Raw genomic sequence first — 11,846 nt, forward strand, 5'->3', positions numbered from 1 at the left:
AATACATTGTAAATATATTTACAATATTACAATTAACCTTCCTGCTAAGATATCTTTATGATTGTGAAATATATCTCTAGTTTTGTCCGATGCACTTGAAGGTGTGTTTAGTGCGGTCAAAACTAAAGCAACATGGTGCTTTGTCTACTGCAAATTTTGTTTGTGGTTAGGTGAATTTATAGGCTATACATGTTTGATGGGAGATCACACTAGGTTACGATCACATAGTTTTTTCACGGTACACTATATCACTTAGTAATTGTCAAGAGACTTTCTTTGCTCTCTCTGTGTGTGTTTACGGCCTGGGCATGCTCCAATTATAACGACATAGATGTCTCCCCTCCTATTACCTGTGTATGGACATAGGACTGGAGACAGTATAAAATGGAGATGGCATCTTGTGCATGTCAGGGATAACAACACACTGTCTTCAACTGTTTAAATCGTGTTCTTGTGCTGTTGCATCAGCTGTATTGAAAGAGTTAAATCCTCACAGTATTCTGTTACAGTTTATAATATCAATTCGACACCTTGAATGCCTCATCCAACCTCGGACGCTTTTTATGGTAATCTCCACATTCTTCACATGTATTTTTAAGTATTTTATGCATTTTCTTTTCTTTTACGTTCAGAACTTCTGGTGAATTCTAACTTGCTGGTTTTTTTTTTGGACTGATATAAACTGTAATGGACAACAATACCATTAACTTCGAGCTCAGCCTGGACCCTTTTTTTATTCCAGCTGGTGCAAGGTATCCTATATTTTTCTTTGGGCTTGTGATTTATCTCTTTTGTATTTCCTGCAATATGACACTGATTGGACTCATTATTATGAAGAGGAACCTTCACAAACCAATGTATTTCATTTTGTTTAGTCTACCACTCAATGACCTCATAGGGATCACTGCAATGCTGCCCAAAGTCCTGTCAGATATCTTAACAGACACCAGTCAAGTTTACTATCCTCTGTGCGTTTTTCAAGGCTTTTTACTTCACATGTATGGAGGTGGAGTTCTTTTCATTCTAGCTGCAATGGCCTTTGATCGATATCTTGCTATCTGTTCTCCATTACGGTACAGTTCAGTCATGACACCAAAGATTGTGGCGGCAATCATTGCAATTGTTTGGGGTCTGGACTTTGTCTTGATACTAGTTTTGTTTTCACTCCAGGCCAGGCTACCACTGTGCAGATCTCAAATCATGAATGTCTTCTGTGATAACCCCTCTCTTCTCAAGTTGACATGCGGCAATACCTTCATCAACAACATTATTGGCTTGTTGAACACTGCTCTTATGCAAATAATAAGTATATCTATCCAGGTGTTCTCTTATGTAAAGATACTAATTGCTTGCCTGGTTTCAAGGCAAAATGAAGCTAGAAGTAAGGCCATCAACACCTGTGTGGCACAACTGGTCATATTCTTTATTTTTGAAATTGTAGGGACTTTCACCATTCTTTCACACAGATTTCAAAATGTTTCTCTAGATTTGCAGAAGATTATGGGTATGCTGATCTTTCTTGTTCCTCCTATTCTGAACCCTATTGTGTATGGACTGAACACGCATGAAATTCGAAGTAACCTCTTTGGTCGTCATACAAAGGTGTCTGCATAAAGCTGACCCTCCCAACCTTTTCTATGTATATACACACACTACTGGCTCTTGTGCAGTAAATGTTGTACACCTGCAACATTTCTATGAATTCTTTGAAGATAAATTAATAAGCATATGTTTCAAAAGATAATAATGTATATCCATCTTGCGTTTTCATACGCAGGTTTCTGCATAAAACTGCACTCCCCAGGCTATGTGTCCATGTATAGGCTTCTCACTACTGGCTCTTGTGCACTAAATGTTGTACATTAACACATTTCTTCTGAAGCTGTGATTATAGATGACATATATTTCAAAGTATAATATTTTACAATTATGTTTTAAATTAATCTACAAATATTATATGACTGACTATGTGGAGTAAATGAGTCACCTAATTTGTATGTGTTGTATTTAAATGTTAATGTTATGGATTTTTAGCTTTATATCCCGTTGTAGTAGTTACCAGATTGTATATGCTTCAGAGTAATGAACATGCATTAATGAACATACTTGTTGAAAATACAACAGATAGGCAGAGTATAATTAATAAAAGTGCTCTATTGCAGGGACAGTGGTTACACATGAACATGAATATCCTTCCTTTAGGCATGCACTTTTTCAGTTAACCCACTATTTAAGTATGTACGTATATATGATCTCTACTTCTGATGAGACCCCACATTATGTGATCATCCTTGTAAATTTGATGTATACATTGACTTACAAGTAAAACAATACATTATGCAATGCAAACTAACATGATTCCACTTATTTCCAAACAAGGCCTGAAAAAAAACATTATAGACATCCTAATTGACAGACACATGACCATCCAACCATTTGCCTGATCTGAACTGCCCCTTAAGATTTTTAGACATAACTGGTTTAGGCTGCCCAGTCAACTCAGATACGGTACAGTAAATGCTACAGTTTATTTAATTAACATGTTGTAGGGCATCTAGATAACAAGTGCAATTTAGTTAATTTAAAAAGCTTCTTACTTGATGTAAACACAATGCAAATGTTGATTTTGAGTTCACAGAAATAGACCTATGTCTGAGTCAGTGGAATGATTTGAGGTCATGTTGCAAGCGTGTGGCTGCTAACAAAATGGACACTTCAGTCAGATGGTGTAGAATGAAAGACTATTCACTCAGAGGGTGTTAAACAAAAAATAAAAACGAATTCAGTCTTTTAAAGCAGCAATAAGGAGTTCTGTTCCAAAGCTAGCAAGCTAACTACCTAAAAGGCATGCAAAACCTTTGCCCAGTTGACACTGATAGAAGCTTGCCAACACACTAACTGGTGTCTTTTGGCAGTATAGCTGATAATGTCATGTCGTGAAAACTTTTCTTCCATTTTTGCAAGATGTTTCAGCCAGGAAACAGAACTACATAGTGCATATCCTAGATGGTTAGTGGGAAAGACACAGGTGTTTATCTGTCCTTCACATGACCATATGCTATAAAAATGAATTTGAGGATGGTATAGTTGCCTATAAAACCTCATACCTCAAAAAGTTGCATAATGTTACTTTAAGGTAGTTTGAGTGCTGTCAAATCATGAACAGCATCAGCTAATGAGAGAAACTTCAACACTTAACAGAAGTGGAGGAAGTCTGAGGAATGCTGTTTACTTAATGCTGTTTGCAAGCGGTTTGCTGACCTAACTAACCTTGTAACTCAGGTCCTTAAATACTGCACTTACACTACTAGCACATAGCTAACACCCTAGCAGACATGTAAAGCTTTAACTTCATTCATTTTCCAAAGTCTAACATTAAATAAACCAGCACTGCTAGGTTGCCTGGTTTAACCTCCAAAAGTACCCTTAGGGTGAAAATTAGGGTTATCAAAATAATGTGTTAATTTCTATTAATTAATTAAAGAACAATAATAATAATAAAATGAACGCATATTAATCAAACTCTTTGATGCCCTTTGAACCCTCCGCTTTTGATGTGGAGCTAGCATCAATGTTTTCAGCTGAATTGGATCCCCTTGGGATCCCCCTCGCCTTACCGGAACAAAAAGCCATGGAGGAGTACGTGGCAGAGGCCCTTCAGCAGGGCTATATTCGACCATCAACGTCCCCAACCGCCTCAAGCTTTCTTCGTGAAAAAGGATAGGGGACTTCAGCCATGCATAGACTACTGAACCCTGAACAAGATCACAGTAAAGTAATGCTGTCCCCTTCCTCTCGTCCCGTCAGCCCTGGAGCAGTTGCGAGGAGCACAGGTGTTAACGGAGCTGGACCTCCGCAGCGCTTACAATCTGGTCCGAATACGTGAGGGGGACGAGTGGAAAAGTGCCTTCATCACCCCTAGTGGTCACTACAAGTACTGCGTAATGCCATATGGTTTAGCGAATGCCCCCTCCGTATTCCAAGGCGTCATGAACAAGGTTTTCCGGGAGTATCTGAACAAGTTCCTCATCGACGACATCCTGATCTACTCCTGGAACGAGACCTAACATTCCCAACATGTGCACCTCGTTCTTCACAAGCTTTGTGAGCACCAACTCTATCTAAAAGCAGAGAAGTGCTCCTTTCATAATGATCAAATACAGTTCCTAGGGTATGATATATCTGCCTCAGGAATCAGTATGGATGAGGGGAAGGTATATGCCGCCAGATCTTGGCCATCACCCACGACGGTTAAGGAACTGCAGAGGTTTCTCGGTTTTGCAAACTTCTACCGTCGATTTATCTGGAACTACAGCCTGATCACGGCACCCCTAACCTCCCTCCTCAAAGCCAAGCCGAAGTCACTCCAGTTGAATTCCGAGGCAGACGCAGCCTTCTCCCTGCTAAAGAAAGCCTTCGCAACCACACCCATCCTTACTCTCCCAGATCCTGGTTTGCCTTTCGTGGTAGAAGTAGATGCCTCCCAGACTAGGGTGGGCGCGGTCCTATCACGGGTGGCATCTGGGCTGCCTGGTGCACTGGGACTGGTGGCTTCTGGGATTTCGGCATCCAAGCTGCCTGGTGCACTGGGACTGGCGGCTTCTAGGACTGCTGCATCCAGGCTGGGTGCATCTGGAACTGCAGCATCCGGGCTGCCTGGTGCACTGGGACTGGGGGCATCCAGGACTGCGGCATCCATGCTGGGTGCATCTGGAACTGCGGCATCCGGGTTGCCTGGTTCACTCAGGATGGGGGCATCGGGAACTGCGACTTCTGGGCTGCCTGGTACACTGGGACTGGCGGCGTCGGGAACGGGAGCAGCCGTCTTCGGCAGAGCAGGGGTAGAAGCAGCCTCTCTCCCCAGAGCAGAGGCAATGGCAGCCTCGAAGCTGTCCATGGTAACCCGGTCCTAGACCCACAACATCACTGCCTGAAAAGCCCTGAGGCTGGAGCACTCGGGGCCTTGCTTCTCCCAGATAGCGGTTGCCAGGGCCTTGCCTGAGAGCAAGATAATCATGTAAGCAATGCGCGACCGGTCGGAGGAGAGGGTGATGGGCCGGCCGGATTGCCATCGTAGCATGGGAACTGAAGTTCCACAGGTGAATGGGGAGAAGGTGGTTGTGATGCCCTAGCTTGGTCCAGTTGTTGCCGCATCTGAAGGTGACGAGCTAGATCCTCCTGCTGGAGAGCAAGATCCTTTCTCTCCTGCGCCAAGGCTTGCTCGCCTTGAAGCAGCGTCTCCCTCAACTGCTCCAACCTCTTCCATCGCTGTTGATCAACAACGCTGGGTCCATGATGATCGGGTTGTTCTGTCAGGCTCCTGTCGGGGAAGAACCCGAGTCGCTGGTTTGGCTAACCAGCAATTTAGTCAAGTGAGCTGGTGAGGACCCAATTGCAGGATGATGTCAAACTTAGTTTCTTTATTAGTTCAAACAAGGATACTTCCAAACAGCGGGATTCGAACACACAGAAGATACTTCCAAAAACACAGAGGATACGAACGAAAAGGTTTTAAAGCACAAAACACAAAAGGTGTATTACCATGCAAAAGGCGCTAAACAAAGGAGCTATTAAAAACTGTAGCTATCAGAATGGACTACGCCCTAGCAACGAGAGGCGAAGCTTTACAAGCGACGCGATACAGAAGCAGCTTGAGAACCGCAGGAGATCTAAATCGCGCTAGACATAGAGAGAACTTCGAGACTGTCCCGTACCTTCTCGAGTAAACGCTAACGACCCGATCCAGGCCAGAGAAACTAGCAAGATATTTATATCCTGGCTAATTGAGACAAGTGGGAAACGCCCAATGTGAAACAGGTGAGGGCACACAATGGGAAACAGGTGAGGGCACACAAAGAAAACAAAGACACATGTGAACACAAATAACCACGTCCGTAATAATGTATTTTGACCACCAGAGGCCGCCAATGTCCCAAATCGTGGCCATCGCTGCCCAGACTTGTGACAATTATACATTATTTTCAAGCTGGTTTCACTTCACCATCTCCTATCGTCCAGGGTCCAAGAACGTACTAGCGGATGCCCTCTCCAGGACCCATGGGGATACTGATGAGTCAGAGGATCCCAAGAATATCCTCCCATCGCACCTAACCATTTCCCCGTTTCATTCAATGGGCCCTGGACGATCACATAACTCAAGCCCATGCCGAAGACCCTGCTCCGCCGGGCACCCCCACTGGCAAAACATATCCTCCCGTGGTTCTCTGAACCCAGGTCATCCACGCACACCTCCCTGGGCACTGGTCACACTGGGGCCAATTAGACCCTCTTAATCCTGTAAACTCATCCCCCTTAAGCGCATCCCCACAGCTGCAGCCACAGCAATGGCTCTGTTTAACAATGTCTTCCACCACTTTGGTCTCCCTGAGGATGTGGTCTCTGACTGTGGTCCTCAGTTCATATCATGATTCTGGAAAGCTTTATTTTCATGCCTAGGTGTGTCTGTGAGCCTGTCGCCTGGCTACCATCCATAACGAATGGGCAGACGGAGAGAAAGGTCCAGGAAATAAGTTGTTTCCTGCAAACCTTCAGCCACAGCCACCAACGGAGCTGGAGCCAATTCGTTCCCTGGGCCGAGTGCACACAGGACTCCCCCTGGCAGGCCACGACAGGCCTCACCCCCTTATAGTGCATTCTCGGCTACCAATCACCACTGTTTCCCTGGTCGGGGGAACCATCAGACGGTACGCCGTCGACCATTAGTTCCAGCAGAGCGAGAGGGTCTGGAACGAGGCACATCACAACCTGCAGAGGGCGGTCAGGCGCCACAGGGGACATGCCATCGCCGACGGACACTGTCATGCCCGGCTCACAGGCATGCCAAATAACAGAGAGTCACACAGGGTTTAACGCCAAACAGTATGATTTTATTTAGCAACTAGGGTTATATTACCAGGCCAGACTACGGTGAGATGCGGCAGTCAGTGAATCAGTAAGGTTGTCGTGTATGTATGCATGCTAGGGCAGTAGATGGAATGTTGTATCTCAGTAGGTACGGAGCGATGATCATTGCGCAAGACGAGCAGTAGGGAGTAAGGTTTCCACGCGATCTCTCTCTCTCTGAATCTCCCATGAAATCCATGGGCGGTGCTCTTATAGTAGCAGACCCAGGTGTTCCCAATAACGAACGAGCTGGCCACACCTGCGGGGCATCTGTAATACAAAGACACCGGCAAAGACAAGTAGCTCTCCCAGCAACCAGAAGAGGCGGGGTCGTCACAACACCCAATCCCAACTATGCAGTCGGACAGAAGGTCTGTTTTTACACTAAGGATATCCGAATGTGACTGCCCTCTCGCAAGTTAAGTCCCCGTTTTATTGGGCCCTTTACCATCATTCAACAAATTAATCCAGTTACATTTAAATTACAACTTCACCCACATTATAAAATTCACCCCCCCCATTTCATGTTTCACTCCTCAAGCCAAGCCCTATCACCCTCCGATCACTCCTTCTTCTTCTTCTTCCCCAGGGCCTGGTGCTGACGAACCTCCTCTGCCGTTCCTGTTGGACGAGGGCCCCGTGTATTCGGTCAACAAGATCATGGCATACGTTTGAGTCCGCCGTCAGGAGCGGCTGAATCCTACTTCACGCCCCCTCCAACCACAACTCACCCAGTTGCATCACTTTACCGATCACTGGAATTCTGATAGACTGCACCTGTCATGCTCATCATAAAAACCCTCACTCCCTTCACTCATTGTCTGGCCTCGTTGGTTTATGGACGTGATACTCCGATCACTCTGAATTAAGACAAGCGATCTGTGATTTCCAAATCACTTCTCCAGTCTCAGGTTTTGGTGTGTTTTCCAACGTGTTGTTTCCGAGCCGCCACGCTCCAGTATTTCCTTGTTTCCATTCGTGTCCTAGTTTTTCAGTACGTTTATTGATAATCTTCTGAGCTTTACCTTTCGTTGTTTAGAACTCCTTTTAAGTCGTTTTGCTTTATCAAGAAAAGATTTCCTGTTTTCAGTTTATGAATTATCTTCTGAGCATTCTCCCTGTTTTCGTTAGTTTTTTCCCTATTTTTTCCCTGTTTTCCCTTCCCCTGGCTGACCATCCAATAAATCCGTCAATGTTTATTCTGAGTCCTGACGTCCCTGACAATTGGTAGGTGTAAGGTCTGCAGCCTCATCTTGGAATAATTTAAATTTTTCACATCGTTTTTGAATTCGAGATGGAGAATTCCAGAACTTCAGAAACGCTCACACAAAAACCTGTAAAAATCCCCAAAGGTAATTTGTAAAATATTTGAGAAAATATTGCATTTGACCGAGGCATGTTATAAGGTGCAGGTTTTTCGGTGACAGAAGTTTGCAAGCTAGCAAGATTTGATCAGCGCTTTAATTGTTGGTGTAGTCTGATGTTACCTTAGTAAGTTAGATAAATTAGTCAAATGTAATGCTATATTTACCTTATGTATTGTCTAGTTGAGAATCTGGTTACTTTTCACTGTCATGGCTAATATTTTGTTTTAAGCATTCAAATTTTTTCAGCGTTCACCCACTTTTTTGTGGTACTGATGTTGTGAATACAAATATTTAATGCATCTGTGTGTTTCTATTATTATTATTATTATTATTGTAAGGGAGGGGTTTACCAAAGCCTGTCTTATAATGGCCCAGGGCGACCAATGATGAAGCGCTAGTCAAGGTGCCAGTTAGGAAGGGAGGTGCTCTCTGAAGAGACAACCACTCTACCAACCACACTGTAAGCCCCAATAAGTTGAGTTTACTTAAAAAAATTGAGGAAAGTGGTTGCCTTAAAAACATCGAGTAATGTCTAATGAAAACTTGAGTACATTTAACTTAAAATCTATTGCAATATCAACTGCTTTGCATAGTGACTACACTTGAAACATTAAGTTCAATGAACATTAAAATTCCAAGTTGATTCAACTTAAAATCTATTGCAATACACTAAGCCCAGATAAGTTGAGTTTACTTAAAAAAATTGAGGAAAGTGGTTGCCTTAAAAACATCAAGTAGTGTGTAATGAAAACTTGAGTACTTTTAACTTAAAATCTATTGCAATATCAACTGCTTTGCATAGTGATTAAACTTAAAGCATTAAGTTCAATGCACTTGATTCCAAAGTTGATTTCACTTAAAATAAAATCGCTAAAAAAATCGCTTTGCATAATTTCTACACTTAAGTGTGTAAGTTCAATGCACTTAATTACAAGTTCAAAATGACAAGTTTTTTATTTCACTTTTATTTCACAACACTTTTTAGAAAACCAAAAATACAAAAACGTAAAAAATAAATAAAAAAATAAAAGTTTTTTTTTATTATTGCAACCAGTTAGCACCTACTCGCAAGCTTGCATCTTGTGGCAGCTTGCATTTCCCCAAATAAAGCATAACCTGAACGTACACAGACATTCCTGATATAAACATGGAAAAGGCTCTGTTCTTGCTTAACTTCCATGTTTTAGTCTATAATGTTTAAATAGCTGTGCTCCCTTTTCACAGCTATGAGGACAGTACTTGCACTTCCAAAACATTGTAAAAAAAGAAGAGGAGCGTTTCAATTAAACATGCTCCGCATTCAAGTTGTGACCACGTTAGGTTAACCACGGCTGATTTGTAGTTTGTTTTTTTGCCAAATTAATTACAGACTTATTTTACTTAATGCTTTTCAGCTGTCAAGAGCATTCACATTCCCACAATGCACTCTGGTCATGACTAAAACTCAGTAATTGAAAGCCGCTTAACTTAAGTTAACACTTAGGTTATTCACTCATTCGACTTTATCTACAAAGTAGTAGAATATACTTAGAATTTTTTAGTAATGTCATCACACTTAATAGAATATACTTAACATTTGGTAGTAATATCATAAAACTTAAATTCTTTAAGTGAATAAAACTCAGTAATTAAAAGCCACTTAACTTAAGTTAACACTTATGTTTACTCATTCGACTTTATCTACAAAGTACTTAGAATTTTGTAGTAATGTCATTACACTTAGTAGAATATACTTAACATTTGGTAGTAATATCATAAAACTTAAATTCTTTAAGTGAAACAAACTCAGTAATTTAAAGCCATTTCACTTAAAGTCATTCACACATTCGACTATATCTACAAATTGGTAGAATATACTTAGAAACTTGTAGTAATGTCATCACACTTAGTAGAATATACTTAACATTTAGTAGTAATGTCATAAAACTAATTTTTTTAAGTGCACTGTAATTAAATTGTTTAAGTACAGTAGACTTGATAAGAAATTGGGGCTAACAGTGCAATCAAAACAAATGTATGTATGCGAGCGATTTCAGCATGTACTTTTCGAAAAAGAAAATGAGCTGATAGAATCATTGAATTGTGTGTAATGTAATTCCCTTCTTATTGTCTTTATGGATGGTAGTGGAACAAGATGTAAATCAATGAAGGGATGATTTTGCTTTTCATTTTGGCAATGTTCTCTTTACGCAAAGGGTACCAAAGTGAAATGACTTGTAAAACAGAAGGTAGCATTTCAAGAAGCATAACAAATCATTCTTGACAATCTCACAATGCCTATGGACTTGGTTATCATGCATGAGCAATCAGTTACCTCATCTCAGGTCATGTGCTTGATGACACGATGGAAACGTCTTGCTTAAATACACCTTACAACAATGTGGTATTACTCAAGCCATTGCTTCCAACAGTGTGCAACGTGAGAGGAAGGTAGCACATGACCTTTGTGGATATATGACAAAAACAAAATTATGTTATCTTATTTCTGATGAATATCTGAAAATATATATTTTTTTTAATTTAAAATGTGCTGAAAACTTGTATTTCAGAGGCAATCATCAAACTACTCCTAACACCACTGGGATGGAGAACAGTTTCTTGAACAAAACCTTTTCATTTGACCTTCAAATGGCCAGCTTTGACATTCCCCCCTCAGCTGTGTACCCTATTTTCATTACAGGCATTTTGGTTTACTTCTTCTCTGTTCTTTCAAATGTGACAATCCTGCTGCTGATTGCTACTCAGAGGAGTCTCCACAAACCCATGTTTTACATCCTTTTCAGCCTGCCTCTGAATGATCTTATTGGAATTACTGCAATGTTTCCTCGTGTGCTAGTGGACATAGTAACCAGGAAACACACTGTATACTACCCACTCTGTGTCCTACAGGCATTTTTGATCCATATGTCTGGTGGTGGCACCCTCTTCATACTGGCAGCAATGGCATTTGACCGATATATTGCTATATGCAAGCCACTGAGATACCATTCAATCATGACGCCTCTAACTGTAGCAGGGATATTATTATTGGCATGGGGTCTGGACTTCGCCATCATTTTGGTTCTTTTTCTCCTTCAGGCCAGAGTGCGGAGATGCAGAAATGTTATAATGACTGTATATTGTAGCAATGTCTCATTACTTAACCTGTCCTGTGGAGAAGATGTCACAATCAATAACATCTATGGATTATCTATAAGTGTATTCGTGCATATCGTCACTATGACAATACAGCTGTTCTCATATATCCAAATACTGTTAACTTGTGTCTTGAACAAACAATCAAATGTGAAAACAAAAGCTTTAAATACCTGCTTAGCCCAGATAATTGTGTTTCTAATTTTTGAAATTACATGTTTGTTCACATTAATCGCGTATCGGCTTCCAAATATATCTACCAGTGCAAGAAATGCCTGTGGAATGATGATTTTACTGATTCTGCCTGTTGTCAACCCTGTTATCTATGGAATGAAAACTAAGGATATTAGAATAACATTTCTCCAAGTAATTAAAAAAAGCTTCTATCAACATAATCATGTCAGTTGTTTAAACTATAAACACATGGGATTAGTAAAGTGA

General features: G+C 41.4%; 2 protein-coding genes across 2 annotated transcripts; both read left to right on the forward strand.

The window, feature by feature from the left end:
* The first annotated feature begins 572 nt into the window (after positions 1-572).
* Positions 573-1,614, forward strand: LOC105913060 (olfactory receptor 52B2-like). The gene has a single exon (XM_012842080.2). The coding sequence runs from the start codon at positions 688-690 to the stop codon at positions 1,612-1,614; it is 927 nt and encodes a 308-aa protein (XP_012697534.1). The 5' UTR covers positions 573-687.
* A 9,239-nt stretch (positions 1,615-10,853) lies between these two features.
* On the forward strand, positions 10,854-11,846 carry LOC116221911 (olfactory receptor 52K2-like). The gene has a single exon (XM_031574098.1). It carries the CDS (start codon positions 10,854-10,856, stop codon positions 11,844-11,846), a length of 993 nt encoding a protein of 330 aa, XP_031429958.1.

This window comes from Clupea harengus, chromosome 9, assembly GCF_900700415.2.
Source record: "Clupea harengus chromosome 9, Ch_v2.0.2, whole genome shotgun sequence".
NCBI classification, from domain to species: Eukaryota; Metazoa; Chordata; class Actinopteri; order Clupeiformes; family Clupeidae; genus Clupea; species Clupea harengus.